This window comes from Carassius carassius, chromosome 40 (assembly GCF_963082965.1).
Source record: "Carassius carassius chromosome 40, fCarCar2.1, whole genome shotgun sequence".
In the NCBI taxonomy this organism is placed as follows: Eukaryota; Metazoa; Chordata; class Actinopteri; order Cypriniformes; family Cyprinidae; genus Carassius; species Carassius carassius.
Genome location: NC_081794.1, coordinates 24,492,470 through 24,513,611, shown reverse-complemented (window position 1 = coordinate 24,513,611; position 21,142 = coordinate 24,492,470). Strand labels below are relative to the sequence as shown.

The window sequence follows — 21,142 nt, the reverse complement described above, 5'->3', positions numbered from 1 at the left end:
AACAGAATCACTGATTGAAAAACAGTCTTGTTGGTTTGTACTTACCACTGCAGTGGCCACATCAGCTCCGAGAGACGCCCAACTCAATATCAGAGTCAGAACACCGCAGACCATCATCCTGCACACACACCATAAAAAACACGATTGACAATTACGATACTATATTGGGTTGCCAGTTGATATCCAGTGTCCATGTGTGTCCATGTCCAACAATGTGACTATGTTTTCATGAGATTCAGCCATGCATAAGCATAATGCAGTTTGTGCTTTGTGTTTGTGTGTGATAGAAATTTGGGTAGACAGTACCAAACAGAGCTTGTTCTACAGATTGTGTCGCCTATGAATCTTTATAAACTAAGGGTTTGTACCATATATACCATCACTGACCTCAATTTAGGATATCTCTGATAGCACATTCCCTTTACTTCCACAAGACTGCAGAACACCTCCAACGCTTCCCTTTATACTGAACATGACAGCAAGTGTTCTACACTCAGAAATCCACTGTGCTACTAAATGACACACTTTCTCCTTTAGGAAATAGCATGCAGTAAAATCCAGCTGATAAATTAAACAATTACTCACGTCTAAGCTACTGGTTTCCTTTTTAATTTATCATTTAGATGAGAACTGTAATGAAACACATTGTTCTTTTCAGGTGTACAGCATTAAAAGCCAGTCTTCGAGAAGGAGAAGAACATTTTATTTGCTTTTCTTTTCTCTTTGATCTTTCTTTTAATTAACTTCTTTCTATTCAATCTTGTATCATAACATTAAAGGGGGTCATATCATACATTTTTTATTATTTTTTTTCTTTCCTGAGATAAAGTTAGCCAAGCTTTTTGCGGCAGAACAGACATTTCCATACCTAATCTGACCCTAAAATGGTCTTGTTAGGATGTTTTCTGAGCATTATAGGAACTCATGATACAATGAACTTGTATTTTCAAGAAAATCAGGGCAATAGGACTTGTTTTAAAATCTGAGGCTACTTTCTTTTTATATCTTTTTCTTTAATTCCAGTATTCATCATCTCATGATAACCCAGTGTAATGTCATGTTTGTACTCACGTAGTGAGCAGCCAGCGGGATTGTTTGGCCAGACCCAGACAAGCAGCAAGACAGATGACCAGATCCAAGATCAGAATCAAGAGGTATGTCAACCACCTTCAGAAGGAAGAAAAACCAGCAGATGAAGACTTTTAAAAGCAGTTAATGAACACACATTAAATGACGTGAACAGACATGCTGACAATAATTCACACAATATATACTGCCAAGTTTAGAAACTGTTAATAAATATATGTGTGAAAAATAAACATCGTTTGAAGCAAGAGTGTGTTTGTGTATCCATCTAAAAGAAAAAATGACAAACGGAATCTCTTTAATTTCTCAGCTGTTTCACACAGACCTGCTTCTCAGATTTTCCTCTTGAGAAAAACAATCCCAGTCAAAAGCATCTCCTCTAGAGTTTCAGAAATATCTAAACAGCATTTCAAACTGTTCTCAAATCTGACACAATACCAAGAAAACAAAATAAATACATAAAAATAGGAAACATTTCTCTCATCACATCAGATTCTCTAAAGGCAAAGTTATTATCAGATCTATGCTATCCACATCCCTGTTATAATCTTTTTTTCATGCCAACAATTTGTGTCATTTTTTTATTTATCATAAATTTCAGGTTGCATTTCAAGTTTTATACTTAAGTAGAACATGACTGAGATTTTCCTAAGCTACAAAAGCGCAGTCGCTAAGAGATAGGATCTTCTTGTTAGCATGTGTGTTCTGCCTAGACCACTCCAGAGCTCTCCGTCTCTGGAAATAATTCATAATAGATGAACAACATCTATAGGTATTAATATTTCATCCGCTGAAACCCTGTCAGAGGGGAATAGATGAACGTGTCTCTTCCTATAAACTGCTCTCAGACACATTCACATTATCACTAGCACATGTCAGCTATATTAATATGCTTCCTATCAAATATGAACTTTTCTGGCAACCTAAACGAAAGAATTGTGACATCATCACTTATCAACCTGTCATCTGCAATGTGGAATAATGACAGGAATATGAATGTGGTACTGGCAGATGTTTTGATGGATGACCAGCGGTGAAGCTGCGGCGGTAAATATCATGTGATCTATAGTATCTAACACGAGGAAATGGCTTTAAATGCAACTATAAAACTGACTGTAAACACATGCAGTCATGCATTAGCCGCTGATGGACTACTATGGTGTTTCACTCAACCACACTTAGAGGAATCTGAAAAGTCAAGGATGCATTATTTCATAATGTTTTTGCCTGCTACAAATAAACCTCCATTGCACTGAAATTGTAGGCCTGTTGCAGGAGAGGAACATTATAGAAAGATTCAAGGTGGCAGCTCTCATCATTACCTGTAATATTCCACATATGCTGTCTGATCAGCTATGGCGGCCAGGTCTACTTTCGCCTTTTCCCAGTCAGGAAGTCCAAGCAACTGCTTCATGATGTTTTCTGACATCTGTTGCATGAACTGCAGTGTCTGCACAAAGTCTCCTCGAGTTGCAAAGATCTCACCCAGTCGAGACAAATGCTCGTTCAGGCCACTCTGCATGCCTCCCACAGTACCAGTGACCTGTGAGAAAATAACACATAGACATACTGTGTATGGTATACTCTACCATATTTTTTTTTTTTTTAAGAAACTAAAATCATTATTCAGCAAGGATGCATTATTTGATCAAAAGTGACAGTAATGACTTTAAACAATAATCAAAGAAATGCTGTTCTTTTAAACTTTCTATTCATCAAAGAATCCCTAAATTATAAGTATCATGTCTTCACAAATATAGTAAGCAGCACAACTTTTGCAGAAAGCTTTCTTGAGCACCAAATTATTTTCTAAAGGATCGTGTCACACTAAAGACTGGAGTAATGAAGTTAAAAATACAACTTTGCAATCACAAGAATAAATTACATTTTAAAATATATTAAAATCAAAAACAGTTATTTCAAACTGTAATAATATTTCACATTAAAGGTTTTGATTAAACCAACGTAGCCTTGGTGAGCATAGCAGACTTCTTTCAAACTATTCCAGGTTGTGCAATTTTCAACATTGAAAACATTAAGACCACATTTTCAAATAATCAATTTAAAATAAGTAATTGAAAAGCTTTTAGAGTTAATTTAACATCACTAAATCGGTTTATCTGGCTGATGTGCACATTAAATGCAGAATAAACAAGAACACGAAGACACAAGATGTGCTTCTTAAATTAGGTTTTTCAGAAAGTACTGCATGAGCAATAAAAAGAGCTGTTTTCTGTGTGAACAGCCACGGAGAACAAGCCGGTTTGTAACCAGACTCGTGTTCCCTCATCCATTCTAATAGACCCATCCAAAAGCTTCATTAAATAGTGTGTTGTGTTAGAAAACAGATGAGGCCAATGTGTGCATGCACATACAGTACATACAGCATATTTAAAGATCAATAATAGCTATATAACAGCACAGAATCAGGGGATTCCCAGTAAAATGCTCTACATCCTGAAATCAAACACTCGTGGCCCAGACTCAATTCCCAGCAGTTTGCTTTAGGTTGTGACATCACTACTTGAGAGCGTAGTGATCTCATACCCAAAGCTGTGAGAAACTCAATTCCACACTGATTGTCTAGTTTGGCCGGATTCATTTTTCATGGAATCTTACATCAGCACTGCAGTTTCCTGAATCCTTTCATCTTCATGAAACACCAAAGTCCTGATGTTTTTTGTTTTTTTTTCTAAAGGTGATTTTGAAAAACATTCTGTAAGTTTCTTGGGAATAGCAAAGTTTATTGTGTGGCCCCTCCTCAGTGGGGTTTAATATCTCAGCCGGACGTAATCCAATAAGCCAGCTAATGAACAAACGCTAGACATCTGAGCTGTGTCTCTTAAGCCACAACTGTAATGCATATGTGAGGAAGTGGTTAAGATACGAGACCGAGATTTTTCTCCCAGCGCTGCGGCTCTAATTGATTGTCTCTGGTTTCTGTAGGCGCTGAGCTTCTGCAATTAAATTTGAATGGGAGAGTTGAAGCGTGAAATGGAACACAAGCACTAAGTGGTGCTGCCTGCTCTATATCCAGATATGATTTTCTATTTCTCCATTAAAATTGTGGGGGGCAAAAACAGTAAGACATAAAATGAGAAGGGAGAGAGAGAGAGATTACAAAAAAGGGAATGATGACCTTACTGCACATAGGTCTTCTAATAACGGCTGTGGGAATGTCTAGGGGTTTGTTGGTAGAACTAGTTCAGAGGTTCTCAATATAGTTACTGAGAACCAAAAATGAACATATAAATACCAACAGGGGGACAAAGACTGCAAGGAAGTAGTAAAATAAAGATCAGATGTGACTCTTACAAGAAGAGGTGGGTTGAAACTTGAGCCTTCAGAACCTGACACTGAAAGGAAAAAACTATCTCAGGAATGACGAACGTTTGATTAACTGCCTTGTGGGTGATGGATAAACAGCTCTCAGCTCCTTTATTACTTTCTATCAATTTTCTCTTGCAGTTAACTGATAATGTGTGTGAAGAATATCAAGAGGAATGTGGGTAATTTCCTTGGAGAGGCTTTCAGTGAATTTTGGGGTTATTTGAAATGGTAAGAATCCCACAAATTTTGCACCAACCACTGGCAAAACTTTCAAAACTGCAGAAGAACATGCATTCTTGCACCTTTAACACATTTCCAGTGTTCCACCCTATTAAACAGTCTAAATATTAGAATACTGGAAGTCATTTGGAAAGGAACAGAAGAAAAAAGAAAAATTAAAATAAATAGATCAGAAAGGACAATCCTTGTTAACAATTCTACTAACAGTTTAGTAGCTAAGCCAGCAAATTAGCATTCACCTGTGACTCAGATTTGTTTGCTCTGAATGGTCAGGAGGGGACAGAGAAGGACTAGGGGCCGAAAGCAGTCTCAATAGAGCACTGAAGTGGCTTATACTCCTGCACCTGGAGCCCAGCCTGACCGAGAGCTCAGTCAACCTCCATCCCAGAGATTGAAAATAAATCACAACCCTTTCAAACAGACTCTGCCTTCAACTATTTTCCTTTTCTTGAGCGAGTCATTCTGCAGCCTTTCTCCTAAGCTGAAATGTCCACAAATGTGACACTTTAATCTATGCGGTCAAACATTTCACTAAGTACTTCTCACTCAAAATTCAAACTCTGCATAAGGTTACATTCAATGAAAACATCAAATGGTTAAGCAGTTGGCTTGAGTCCAGAAAATGTCCACATTCTGGTCAAAGCCTGTAAAAAATAAAAATAAAAATTACAAAATACAAAAACCAAGTGACCTTCGCTAGCTGAGAGGACGGTAAAAAAACCGACCCAGTGCTCTGCATCATGTCAAACCTTGCAGAGAACGGAGGTATTTATAGAAAAACAAAGCTCTGTTGACATTCTGTATCCAGTATCCACCATGACAAAAAAAATCTGAAATATTATTTCCTTTTCCTATATTGAATACAAAAGTATTGGACATTTTCAGAATTATTACCTGGAAAATAAATACAGTTACATTAAACAGAAAGCATGTAAACACACTACATGGGGTAAGTTGTCACAATGACCATGAATGTGGTTTACTGACATAGATTTTACATTTACATTTAGTCATTTAGCAGACACTTTTATCCAAAGCGACTTAAAAATGAGGACATTGGAAGCAATCAAAAACAACAAAAGAGCAATGATATATAAGAGTTATAACAAGTCTCAGTTAGCTTAAACACAGTACACGTAGCTTTTAAATAATATAATAAATAAAAACAAAACATAGAATAAAAAAGAATAGAAAGGCAGTTAGATTTATTTATTTATTTTAAGAATATAATTAGAATAGTGAGTGATATTATTTTAGAATAATATCTTTGAATAAGAGTAATTATCTTTGAAAATTACAATATTGAGAATGAATAATAATAATAATGATTTTAATTATAATTATCTATAATACAGTGAAATATAATTTAATTATTAAATAATTAAATGAATGAATTATAAATGAATTATTTTATATACATTTTATAAAGTGCACACAACATAATACACATGTAACATGTTGCCCAACAATCTATCTACAGCATTATGGTTCTCCTGTAACTCAAACCAAGTAATTTATGTCCATGTTAATCCCTAGATACCTCTGTGAACACAAAACAGATCCACACAGGAAGCCACACAGTTCATTTGCAAGCCCAGAGGGGGTCTTGAGAAGAGGTGAACAAGAGACCTTCTGGCCCAGAACCAATAAACCCGAAAACCAAGCAGTCACTGCTCAACACCCCTGCAAAACCCTTGTTTTGACTCTTTTGAAAGGGCAGCCCAGTGCTTTCAAACAAGAAGAGTGTGTGTGCATGTCTGTGTGTGAGAAAGAACGAGCATCTGTGTGCAGTGGATGTCAAATTAAATCATTGTTTTCAGCCAGGCAGAGCCATTGAAGAGCCTCAATCAGGAAGTCAAAGATTTCCACAAGTGACTTCATCAAAGCCTTTGTTGCAGGGTTCATGGCTAATTATCTGCATTGCATGCTGGGATTTCAGACAGTGGACACTTTGTACCATTTGAAGGACCTGGTCTCTAAGGAGCATTTCAAGAATGGAGGGTCTCTTTTACTTGATGGCAAGCTTAGATAAATGTATTGATGATTCTTGAAGCTAGCTGACATTAATCTGAGGTCGTGAACTGAAGATCAAAAACATCTCTAGTCCTTCCAAGCACCATTACATCATTTTTTCACAACAATGTGCTCTTATCTCTCTGAGGCAGACTGCTAATGAAAATTACGGCTGATTTTTCCCCAAAAGAGAAGTTCCTAGGTCTGTTCTGCCTTTTGGCTTGTGATGACTCAGAGAGTGTGTTGAGGGAATCAAGTTGACCTCAAATAAGTGTGTGCTTCATAATTCAGAGTGAGACAGAAACATATGCATTAATCTCCATTAATGCAGATGGGGAGTTAATCCTCAACTCCTCAGCAGTGTAAGCGGGCAGATGCTCGGAGCGCCTTCAGTCTCCGTTCAGTTCAGAATCACAGCATCAACACTTCCCTGAAGGCTTGTACAACAGGTGTAAGTGAGCTGAACATCTGTGGATTACTGATGTATAGCTTGTGAGATGTTTGCACTTAAACTTGCACAATTTTTTTTTGTTAAGATCTATATGGAAGTGGATAAATTTGTCATCAGCTGCTCACTTGAAAATACATTTAAGGTTAGGTTTGGGTTAATGATGCCATCACTAGAGTTGGGATGATGTCCAGTGGACCTCATACTGACAGTATCTGGGAATGATGACTTTTTTACTAACAGGGGTGACTATCAAATTGTACTCTTCATACAACATCTTATAATAGCAGCTGTATGTAATTGTAGAGAAACCGTCTGGTAGACCGGTGGAACAACAAATAGGAAGTAAGGAGCAACAGATGGATGAATGGATGGATGGATGGACAGAACATTGGATGGATGGACAGATGACAGAACAATGATGGATGAAAGGATGGACAGACAACAGAATGATAGACAAACAATGATAGATGGATGGACGGATGACAGAATAAGAGAATGACAGATGCTATGAACAGCTATGAACAGACAGAATTATGGATGATGGATGAACGGATGTATGAGAGGATGGATGGACTGAATGATGGATGGAAGGACAGACGGAACAATGGATGGATAGAGAGATGGAACTACATGATGGATGATGGATGGATGAATGAACAGACTAAATAAAGGAAGGATGGAGGGATAAATGGGTGGATGGAGGAACACAGTAAATGGTGGATGGATGGATGGATGCAATTACAGAACGATGGATGGATGGACAAACAGAACGATGAATGAATTGATGAATGGATAAATGGATGGATGGATGGACGGACAGAACAAAAGAATGACAGACAGACAAACAGGATGATAGATAGAACAACAGATAGATGAGATGATATAGATAGATAGATAGATAGATAGATAGATAGATAGATAGATAGATAGATAGATAGATAGATAGATAGATAGATAGATAGATAGATAGATAAGATAGATTAGAAAGATATATTTAGATTTAGTGTCACTGTCAGCTCTACACATCTGGATCAGAAAACGAAGACTGATATAAATAGGTATGGCTGACAAAACATAAATAAGGTTTTATTCATGCCCCAGCCTTTTGGGCCTTGGACAATGGAAGATCAAAAGGACAATGACGAAAGGAAAAAGGGGACTTCATAACTGCTTAAACATAAAAGCCTGAAAAATTTTTTTGAGGTATTTTCTCCAACAACACCATATCACAGAAACACACTAGAGTGTGTGTACATTTTCTAACACACACAGATACACCCCTTGTCATTCACTTCTTTCCAGAGACACTGAGTAGTTGCACGTAGCTGCATATATCTTCAGCGTCGTCCTTGCTATTGCAAAGGGATGTCAGAAAATCAATCATGCACTCAGTGGGGATCCCATGAAATTTTAGCAGCGCCAATTGGCAAAAAAAAAAAAAAAGGTTTTAACAGGCACAGGCACCTGACCTGGATATAAAGACCATCTGGCTGAGGTTTAGTTGGAAGGAACGCTTTGATAGAAAGTGCAGAACTATTTGTGGGGAGGGAAGAGAGATAATAGAGCCTTTAGAGGGAGTATATTTGCTTGGGAGAAGTCAGCAAGACTATTGGGACACTTCAGCTGAAATCAGTCAAGACTTAAGTTGGTCAGGGAGTCAAAAACTGTCTCAGGGTGTTATTTATAGTCAACGCTGCTATATTTGTACTTACCAAACTGTCCACTCCCGCCAGCGTGTGATTAGCATTATAGAGAGAATAGGTCAGCTGGTACACCCCATCATTGGTTTCACTGTTTCCATAGAAACCAACTCCCACGGCAACACTGAAAAGTCACAAGGTGAAAAGTTACAATTAGTTCACACATTGTAATCATCAGGTCCTTACAGAATACGCACATGCAGAAATCCGGTGTTTCCAGAGATCTTAAACACCTGTCATTCACAAAGTTATACACATCCCTTCCTCCTTGCGTGATTTTTATTAAATATTTGGGCTGTTTTATCATGCTTTTTACTTACCATTAAGCATGCACATTTACCATATTTATTTACATGGCTGAAAAAGATGGAAAAAAGTAACACAATTGAAGCTGTTAATAAATTGTGCTTTATGCACTTCACTTTAAGCAAAAACGTACTGCAAGTATCATCAAGTATCATATTAACATTTTATAATATTATTAACATTTCTTAATATTTATTTCCAGCTTTCCTTTTTTAATTAAATTTAAGTAATTTACGCAGTCATGTCATTATTATTAGTCTTTATTTTGAAATGGCTTTAATTCAATTAATTTTAATTCAAATTTCAGTTTAAATCATTTTAGTCACTTATTTCCAATGCAACATTTTAGTTTAGGCTTTTCTTTTTAAGTTTATGTTTTTCATCTTATATTTATAGTTTATTTTATTTCAGCTACCAAAAAAGATTTAATAGTTTTAGTTGAAAATATCAACAATATTATAAAACCAATCATCAACTGGGACAATCTGAAGTCAGCTGCTGAGTAAGCCATGTCAGAAAATGTTTCTTGAGCTCAAACAAACATCATTTTGGAATGAATAGGCTCTATATGGATCTCAAGTTAAATGACTGGAAAATAAAGGCGCTGTGGTAGGATGGGTAGTGCACACATGCCACATGCAGGTCTTTAATATTCAGCAGGAGCCGTACTGAGCCAGAGGCTAATGTTCCCCAGACACATAATAACAAATAACATAAGGGTTGAGGAAACGACAAACAAGATGTTGCCTTTTGCCAGCAAGAACATTTCACAAAAACCATGAGATCAAAAATCTGGGATAAAACGTGAAAATGCCTTGTAATGATTAGGCTATTTAATATTTTATTAAATAATACAAACTCATTCTGTAAGACTTTTTAATTTAACTCAATTTTAATGATACAGAATATTATATATATATATATATATATATATATATATATATATATATACTACTGAAAGTAACAATAAGATTTGACAGAATTTATATTAATATTAGTAACACATTACAATAAGGTTCATTAGTTAACATTAGCTAACTACTTTAGTTAACATGAACGAATAAACAATACTACTGCATTTATTAATCTTAGTTGATGTTAATTTCAACATTTACTAATGCATTATCAAAATCAACAGTTGTGCTTGTTAACAGTTAATGCACTCTGAATTAACATGAACTAACAGTGAACAACTGCATTTTAATTAACTAACATTAGAAAAGATGAATAAATACTGTACTGTATTGTTGATGCTAGTAAATAGGCTATATTAACTAACACTAGCTAATGGAATCTTACTGTAAAGTGTTACGTTAATATTATTAAATAAATAAATTATTTTTTATTTTCATAGTTTGGTTGGTCCTGCGACTTATAGTCAGGTGCAACTTATTTATCAAAATTAATTTGACATGAACCAAGAGAAATGAACCAAGAGAAAACATTACCGTCTACAGCTGCCAGAGGGCGCTATATGCTGCTCAGTGCTCCTGTAGTCTACACTGAAGACATAGAGCGCCCTCTCGCGGCTGTAGACGGTAATGTTTTCTCTTGGTTCTTGGGTCTAAATAAATGCGACTTATGTTTTTTTCCTCATCATGACGTATTTTTGGACTGATGCGACTTATACTCAGGTACGACTTGTAGTCCAAAAAATACAGTAAGCTAATTATCCAAATTATATATAATCCTAAACTATTATTATCAGAGCATGTGAGCAGAGCAGACAGTCACGAGAGAGTAGCATCATTTTACTAATGTTGCCATGTTACAGCACACTAGCGCTACTCCAGACACATTCAAATTTAATCATTTAGCAGATTCTTTTATCCAAACGACTTACAAATGAGAATGATAGAAGCAACCAGACCAACGAGAGAGAACAAGTCTCAGTTAGTCTAGCGCAGTACACATAGCAAGGTTTGTTTTTTTAAGAATAGAATAGAATAGAATAGAATAGAAAAGAAAAAGTAAGTGCTAGTATTAGTTGGTCAAGTGCTGGCAAAAAAGATGTCTTTAGATGCTTTTTGAAAATGACTAAAGACTCAGCTGTTCGAATTGAGATTGGGAGGTCATTATTTTTTTTGGCTCATTATTATGCCCATTTTCTCTTGCAGACGAAAACCAGAAATTGCACTTTCGGCCGATAATTTATGCCGGATGAAAATTTGATTCATCCCTACTATGAGGACAAGAGAAAGAGATAAAAATTAATCCGAATCATACATTGTAGGAGCTTGTGACATATCCGAGTACTAGAATGCCACAGAGACTTTGGGCTTGTAAACATCCACCTACTAACCACCCACAACACTCTAGTATCATACTGGCAAGTTTTGGACAGTCTCTACAACTGTTTGGGCTGTATATTAAAATTTACTGCACTGACATATCCAGTAATATTGGACTGGTGAAGACATACTCATGATAATTCACTGCAAGCATCATTTTTATTTTGTTCATTACACCGCTTCATAAAATCAGACAATGGTCCAAATGCGGACTGACCACAGTCCATTTGAGATAATCTACAATACCAGAGAAACAAGTTAATGAGTTTTTGGCATGAAACAAAGAATATTAGCATGAGAGTGCATTCCCTCCGCCCCAAGTCATGATCTTCTCACCAATGGGAACAAGAAGCATCTCACATAGATAGAATGATGTCATCAAAACAGCCAGACTCATCTCTGTTCTAGGTATTTGGTTCATTAGCCCCCAGATACCCTATAAGATCAATAACACTGCACAGGAAGTGAAGTCATATCCTGCAGTGCATTGTTCATATAAGCTGCCCTTTAAATTCTCTTCCTGACTGACCCTCCTTTGTGTGTAACTTGAATTCGACACTTTGGGACCGTAATGAGCAATGAGTAATGAAATGCAAAATCTGTTCTCGGTCCGGTGTAAACTGAAGAATTGAGAGTGAATTTAGATCAGACTTCACAGTATGGAGCGACACAGGGGCTCCTGGGGAAATGTAAAAGTGAAATGATTCCTCCAAAGCTTCTTGACTTTGTGTTTGTGTTTATGAGCGTGTCTTTATGACTCCTCACTCACTCCAAAGAATGCACAGTGCCCTATGGTCGTGTGCTGCCTTAAGCTGAAACAATGTGCAGGAGAATGTGTGCAGCCTGGAACAAAGGACTTTATTAAAATTATGGGAAGACTAAATTCTCATTAGCTGGATGCCTCTAGCCAAACTGTGTCATTCTCCTGATCCGCCACCGATTTAAAAAGTGCACAGGAAAATTGAGCTGCACTGGGGAGGGGAAGGAGAAAGAGAGAGATACATGCTTTCTCATAAAAAATTGGCACTTAAATTGGCAGATTTGATTAGCAGTATTTAGGGGTGTGAAGAGACCATTATCTCACAAGATGAGACACGAGACTGGGTTCACGAGAACGAGATGAGATTTTTAGCCTTTTTTGAAGGAATCCTCAATAATGAAATATATAGGGGAAAATAGTCTTTTATTCAACCGAAAAAAAAACAAAATGCAAAAAAAAAAAAAAAAAAAAAAAAAAATTGTAGGCGCTTTGTGAAATCAACTTGTACTTTATGAAATTAAACTTCTATTTTAATGAATTATATGCAGCAATAAACAACATGTAAACTACAGCTGCAAGATTCTGGATAAATTGAGAATCGTGTGTATATATATATATATATATATATATATATATATATAAACACAATTCTCAATCTATATATAGGACCATAAATTCTATATCTAGATCATTATTCTCATGATTCTAAAGAAAAAAAAAAGATTAGAAAAAAAAAAATAAATGAAGGAGTCAGTGTCTCAATTCATAAGGACCTGTTCTGTTTCTCAATTAGAATCTTTTGAATGAACGATTCAAATGACAAATACTTTTTCAAAGTATTTCTCTAGTTTTGATTAATTTAATGCATTCTTGCTGGGGGGGTGGGGGGGGTGTCTTTTAAAATTATTTTAAAACAGTATTGTAAATTTTACCATTCACTCACTAAAATGCACACATGGCATATGAACAGTTAGAGTAACAGCTACAATAATACATAATACATAATAAGAACCAAAGTGCTAATGCTATAATTTCCACAAGAACCTCAGTGCCTTAAGATGTTTGCTTTTAAATGACTTTAGGTCAAAAACAGTGCCAAAAAAAGCTCTACTCTGGCCTCAAAAACCAGGTCTGAAAGCAGGCACATTAATAATGGCTAAAATATTGCTAGTGCTTTTATCAATGATGTAGAAAAAAAGAGAGTGAGAGGGTTTCCTGTGTTGAGTATGGATTTAAAAAATAAAATTGGACTCTGTGTTTGCTTGCTTTAATTTAATTTCTATTTTTAATTTGTATTTATTTTTTTAGTTTTCTTTGCAAAATGAGGCATCTTTCACAACTGATATTGATTTCTGTATGTCCTTAGAAGTCTCCTCCCCTGAGGGGAGCAGCGTTTCGTTATGATGCATTTGCGTTCATTCATTCATTCTTTCAGTCGTTGGGTTCTTTGTTCATGCCACCACAGGGCATGAACATCAAAACAAGATCCCCACATTATTTTGTAGGGGATGGGCAGGCTTGTTTGCTGAAGCTACAACCATCTGTCAAGCCATTTTGGTCCTGCATGATTCATTAGAACATGACTGATGAACACCACATTGGTTACTCACCCTCAAACTGTAGGCCACAACTTCCTGCTTCAAGTTCTTCAAAATAAAAATACTACACAAGGACACAATTGCACTAAGTGGTAATATCTACATCACATCAAATATAACATCATACGTCAGCATATTAGTGGCTTTTTTGGGGGGGATTTGGTTTAATGCATGAAATGAATTTTCCATTCACTTCAATTTGATGTCAATTTCCTTACAAGAAAGGAAGGTAAGAAACGACACTGATTTGAAAATGATATTAGATTACAAAGACACTTTTATGAAACTATTAACTTTTTATAAATATATTGCAGGTTATGAAATGCATACACTGCTCAGGGCTAAGCATCTGTTCATATATATATATATATATATAATATATATTAAAGACAAGTATAAAGTGTGCTGCTCTAAAATCATCGCCATCAACCATATGCTGAGCAGTGGGTGTCAGGAATGAGCCTTGCACACCCCAAACAGGAAGCTGACAATAGGTTACAGATGTCAGAGAGCAGGTGTGTGTGTGTGTGTGTGTGTGTGTGTGTGTGTGGCAGAGAACTGGTGTCCACATATACAGGTGAAGCAGAGCAGGCAAAAAAGATTTCTTTCTCTCTTCTCTTTTACCTGTCAGTGAAAGCTATTGTGAGATATGTAGAGGTCATGTCATGAGGTGGACCATGAATCACACGGAGGCTCTGAAACAATGACAGAAGACCTGTCTTTTTACAGCAGAAAAATTGCAATTTCAGAACAAGTCAACTCAGTTCTATTAATGGATTTTTTTTTTTGTCTGATTTCAATATTTTTTATAACTGTTATATCTGTATGCTAATTTTGATATTACAACCACTGAAGGCTATAGTCAGTACTAGTTTATTGATTTAAATTTCATTTTACTTTAATCAAAGCAGATGAAAATGTTATTCATGTTGTGATCTAAGGGACTTAAAAAAAAGAGCAGTACATTCAAGCAGAAAATAAGAGAAAGATTCTCACATTATGTAGTCAAAATGAGACCCTCTACACCTAGAGTGGCATCATGGAAAGCATCATCTGCAATTAGGGCCAGTTTCACCTGCAGAAAATACTAGCATTTGAGTGTTGTTGCTTTTAATTATTTTCTTCAGCTTTGTTTAAAAAAACAAAGTTTTGAGTTCTGAAAGTTACAGTATGTTTTGATATTAAAATAAAATTGCATTTCAAAAGATCAAAAACAATTTAATTCCTCATGATATGACCCTTTATTTAAAACACTAAAACAAGTCAAGACCTTTTTTAATGGCATTTAAATTTGGCCAAACAAGATTTACATTGATCTGATATTAAATTGTTCAAAACAAATCCAAATTTATTAGAGATACATTTTAGATTCTAATACCCATCACCTCACCTGAGAACAATCTAGGACCCCTATAGAGCTCTATCACATCACACTGCTTGACTCGAGACCCTCGCTGAGACAGAGAATTGATTTTGAGCCATAAAATCCCTTGTCTATCTACTTGCTCACCTATCCATCCAACTAACCAAGCAAACCTATGATTTGCTTCTGGACACTGCAGAAATACTTCTGCTACAAACTACATTCATTTTTAATGTAGATGAAGTCAGCCTTGCTGAGACATCCTGCCAGTTTTAGCAAAACCACATAAATGATGGAAGGTGAGGTTAGGAGTGTTTAATTTAAAATTTCCAAAGATGACTGAACAGAAAACGCAAAATGTCAACAGACAGACTTCAGTGAATGATCAAGTTATAAGATACAATGCCAGCAAGGTGACACTGATGAAAGGTTCCAGAATCCATAACATACTAAAATAACTACATTTATGCTGATATCATCTGAACCAGAATATATTAGGGTTGGGCGATATATATTGACTAATACGTACATATACATATATATATATTTATTTATTTATTTATTCTCTGTCTTGTTTTGATTATATTTAATGTATAAATGTATATATATATATATATATATATATATATATATATATATATATATAAATGTATATATATATATATAAAAATGTATATATATATATATATACATACACAAACACACACACACACACACACACACACACACACACACATATACATATATATATAAAATAGAAAAAATTCAAGGTATGCAAGCCCAATTCAGAACTATCAGCCAAGACGATGTTCTTCTTAGCTGTGACATTCAGACTAAATTCCTGCTGTTAAACTCGGACCACGTTTCTGCATTTAACCCAACAGTGGGCTCTGTTTCACCACAAAAGCGTTCAGAATACCAACAGTCATAATGCTAACTTAATAAGATCAACACAGATGAGTGTCATGGGACTAAAAGAGTGGATGGTGTCTCATAAACATACGCACATTGTTAAACACACATTCATATACAACACAAACTAATTCAATTGAGCACTTTAGGGCTCAGCATTTCTCCAGCAGCGCTGAGATGATGTAACAGCTGAGATAGTGCCTGCTGGGAGACTGGAGCACTGAGTTAGATTAGATAACTCCCCTTCTGCTATTAGCATGTCAAAGTAACAACTACTTGCTTTAAGAGAGCTCTATGTAGTGAAGCTCCCAAGAGTTAAGTCCTTGAAGGTCTGTGAATGTAGCTGTCTGCAAAGATATCCTTTTTTGCAGACCAACTCATGACTACTTGAAACCAAAACTGACTAATTCCCTACGACTGTCAAGATTTAAAGGGGTTATCGGATACATTATTACATTTTACATGGTGTTCGCATATAAATGTGTCTTAGCAGTGTGTGGACACAACCACCACCAATGGTAATAATCTATTCACTCCTTTTTTTATTCTACAAAAAACCTAAACAGTCTCAGTTACAAAGCCGCTTTGATTTTCTGCGCAGTATGATGAACATTTTAACCAAAGTATTTTGCAGACATTTCATGAAGACCCTAAAGAATCATACCAACTTGTGGAAAGGGCAAAAACATCATATAGCAGTACTGGGATTAGTTTTTTTTTTTTTAATGCTATTAATACTAATCAAATTTGATATTACAGTTTGTTTTTGCTTTCTGAAGACTGGTCTGGAGTCAAGAGGTTAATCATTATTGCATTATTTCTCTCAATTTTAACATTTTATCTAGTAATACTATCTTGAAATCTGGTAAAAGTCCATATAAAATGAAAAATCTATTTTCTAAATGCATGCTATTGATCTTATTGTGAATGTTTCATCAATGCATACATTTAATTTCTCCAATTTTTGTGTTCCCAATGAACAACCAGAGCACTGAACCGAGACTCTCTTTTTTTTTCAACTAATTTGATAATTTTCACTGTTTGTCACAGTATGGAAGGAAAAAAAAAATCTAAATTACACCAATATATTAACATTAATAGTGGGTAAAAAAAATACATGCCGTTAAGTTTATACAAAGTAAATATTCTTCAGATAATATCCCAATAGTTTGCTTTGACTTTAGTACAGTAACAATATTAAAGCCAATTGATTTTGAAATCATGTCTTTAAAATATCATGCTTCATTTTTTGGAAAAGTTGGAAAAGCCCTGACAAAACAATAAGAGACTCATACATTTCAAGTCTTCAGCAGTCATACAATACTAATTTGTTCATTGATAATCTTTATTTTGCACTTAACTTTTATTTGCTATGTACTAGCTCAAAAATTTAGGATGGGAATGAGATTTAAGAAATGCAACAGAGGGGAACTTTAAGGTGAATACCAACCTACATTTCTGTTCATTATAAATACAACCATTACATGGCTTCAGAAGACTTCAAGTGTAGCATACAAGTCAAATGGACTCCTTTACAAGTTCTCTTATGGTGTTTTTTGTTCCTTTTTGGAGCTTGACAGCCATGTTCACTAAGACCTGTAGCTGAATGCCGCTTGTGGATGATGGAGGCAGAAAAGTGCACAGTGTCTGAGCAGAGGTCAGAGGGCCGTCTCAGAATGTCCAAGGCTATTTAACCCCTTGTTGAAGTCTTAAATCCTAGTCAGACTCTGAGTGTTCCAACAACCCCTCCTCCAACTCAGACGTGATGGACAATGTGGCCCAAAACAAAACTAAAGTGTTTCTATCACTGGTCAGCAGTATTGTGTTCAGACAGGAATGCAGACTGCTCTCTGCAACCGAGCACAGAACAGCATTACCTGAAGTGACCCAGTGAACCAATGTTGTTATAGAGCAGGAGAATAAACCTGACAGCTCAGTGCAATGAAACTCTGGGAAATAAAATGACAGCAAAGAAGAGTGTGAGTGAGATACAGAGGCTGTGATTTTTGCTTAAGAACAAAAGGGGTCAAAACTTTATATATATATATATATATATATATATATCAAATAGTATAAAATGTATAGCATAGTATAAAAATGTTTATATATAAAACATGTATACGTCTGTTTTTACAAAATAAGGTAAAAATGTCTCACTTTTGACCGATTTAATATGTCCTTGCTGAATAAAACTATACATTTCTTTAAAATTAAATAAATTATATTTGAAATTGCAATTTTTATAATCAAGGTCAATGTTTAATATGAAGTTAAATGCGTGCACACACACACACACACACACACACACACACACACACACACACACACACACACACACACACACACACACACACACACAAACCTTTAACCTCATATTAAACATTAAAATTGATTTTTTTTTTCAATTGTTTTGGAATGTGGAAAATGTTTTGATTTGTGAAAATTACAGTTTTCATAGCACAATTAACTCAATATCTCAAAATAATTTTTTTCATTAAATGACCCATTAAACACAGAAATGAGGCAGTTTTTTACATCATATATAATCTTTCTCTGTTTAATATGTTAGTGTTCTCAGACTCTTCCTTTTGTTACACGAGTACATACAGTTTATTTACTCACTGGTTGTTTGGTTCCTCCAGACACTGGGCTTTAAAATGACCAGACTCATCAGAAGTAACTAAGCATGTTTTTTAGAAACACTGAGATGCAAAGAGAGAGAGAGAGAGAGAGAGAGAGAGAGAGAGAGAGAGAGAGAGAGAGCAATGGAAGGAAGAGACTCAAAGAGGAAAAAAAAAAAGTGGAACATAATGAGGAAGATATGTCAGCCAGAATATATGAGCTAATTTGCTTAAGGGGATTTTTCTAGTGTTTGCCATGTTGATGCAAAGCTTTCTCATCACTCATTTCAATACTGAAAATTGTGCGACAGATGACAACAAAGACCTTCTTAATGAAATCTACCCATACCAGAGACCATGATGAATATATAACCACATAATTCTCCCATAACCTTAAAGTGCTTAACTATGCTGCCTGCATCTTGATCCTTTATCCTCTCAGCGTGAGAACGGTGGGTGGTACGTACCAGCAGATGAGTCCGGCAGCAACAGCAGTCCAAGTGACACAGCAAGAGTTGGATTTCTTACTTTCCTCTTCCTCCTCATCCTTCCGACAGCAGCACAGGCAGCTCAGGTAGATGGCCAGACACAGCAGGTTCACACCGAGCCCAGCTGCTGCTACACAGCCCAGGAAGATGAGCGACTGGAACACACAAATACATGAGATAGAAGTTTCTTTGTTTTTGCTCTGTAATTTTCCTGCTTCAATGTGAACAATTTTAAATTATGCAAGTAAATTAATTATGATGCTGCTGATTTTAAAAATGATAAAAGTCAACAGCTTTAAAAAAAAAAAACATATCTAAATATAATAACTGACATGAGTACAAAAATACAACTAAATCAGTAGAATAGCAAAACAGACAGTTTAATAATAAAAGATTCAGAGACATGAGTCATAGACAATGAAATGACAAGATGGTACAAGAAACCCTTACTAACCTTGTAAGTGTAGTTATTTGAAAAAATAAAAAATAATTATATATATATGGCTTTTTAAAAAAAGTGATAAATAGAACCCTTATAGAATTCAAAGTCGAATTTTAAATGGGGGGGGGGGGGTGTGAGTGGGGAGTCAGAACTGGCAAGAGTGGCATTTGAAGTTAAAAGTTCCATGACCAGTCAAGTTTGTTGTTCATGTAGAATGCAGTCACGACCTCCTGAGATGATTTTTTCCCCCCCTGAGAACAGACAACGCAGTACACTGATAACAGAGTTTTTTTCTGGCTGCAACACGGTCATATAACTTAGAGTTCCAGTTTATAGATCCAGAGATATTTTAGTCTCCGAGTATTTAATGAGGGCACAAGACAACACTCTGCCAATGGTTGGTAGCCTACTACACAATGTTGTAAAAGGAGCATGATATCCATTTTTGGCATTGAAAATGGTCTTAACTGTGCTGAAAACCTTTACCCAGACAGGAATCAATGGCCTTTAAGCAGTGACTGAGAATAAATATGACAACTGATGGGGCAGCACAATTATTCAACAAAGCCACACTTATATAGACACACACACACCATGTCGTATCCCATCCTGCTCTTGGCTCTGCAGAGAAAGTAGGACAGCTATAGCAAGCAGCCCAGAGTCCATATTTGCTGCATCACCATCCCTGTTTCCTGCATTGTCTCTGTCTCTCTCAGCTACATCCAACATTCTCTCTCATTTTGAGGGTTTCTCGGACATCCTAAGACATCTGATTCACTCACATAACTTTAAGACTAATGAGTCAACCCATCTACCCACAATTCCAGTGGCTGCATTTATGTGTCAAAGAACCAGAAAACAAGAGTTCTCTTAAAATCTATTCACAAAGCTGCTGAGACCAACTTTAAATGAGTAACAGACAGAAGTCTTAAGAGTAAGGGCTGGGTTGACCTCGTTGCTATGGATGATGTCAGCATACTTACTAACTATGCACACAGTGATAGGATGATAGTCTCTGTCAGAGATTTATTCATAGAAATATTGTAGAGCGCAATATTATGTTGCAATATACAAATAAAGGTTTTAGAATAAAATGTTAATTGCCACATTTTTTTTTTTTTTAATGCAGGCTAAGTGTCAATAATTAAACAAGTAGGTTATATTCAGCTAATTGTCAGCCTTTTACATATACGCTTCTCGTAAACAATTAGCCCTATGCATTAGGGCTGCCCTCAACTAAAGATTATTCTGCTCGTCTAGTAGTCCTTAATTTTAAACATAAAGTTGACTATTAGTTGCACTTTTAATAATAAACCATATAAATCATAATAAATGACCCTTTAATTGCCCACATAGCCTATAAGCACTCAAAGCACAAGCAAAAAAAAAAAAAGCTAGCCACAGCGCACCGGCAAATACAACCCGAATTCCGGAAAAGTTGGGACGTTTTTTAAATTTTAATAAAATGAAAACTAAAGGAATTTCAAATCACATGAGCCAATATTTTATTCACAATAGAACATAGATAACGTAGCAAATGG

At 35.8% G+C, this 21,142-nt stretch overlaps 1 protein-coding gene across 5 annotated transcripts in view; it reads right to left on the bottom strand.

Annotated features, from left to right (window-relative positions):
- The window catches only part of LOC132122460 (protein tweety homolog 2-like), a 51,547-nt gene that overhangs the window by 12,429 nt on the left and 17,976 nt on the right, over positions 1–21,142 (bottom strand). For all 5 annotated transcript variants that reach the window (XM_059532742.1, XM_059532741.1, XM_059532744.1 and 2 more), the window contains 5 exons: positions 19,139–19,314; positions 8,833–8,944; positions 2,409–2,629; positions 1,072–1,167; positions 46–118 (listed from right to left, as the gene is read on the bottom strand). In XM_059532742.1, coding sequence (XP_059388725.1) covers positions 46–118; positions 1,072–1,167; positions 2,409–2,629; positions 8,833–8,944; positions 19,139–19,314 — 678 coding nt within the window. The remainder of the gene's footprint in view (positions 1–45; positions 119–1,071; positions 1,168–2,408; positions 2,630–8,832; positions 8,945–19,138; positions 19,315–21,142) is intronic.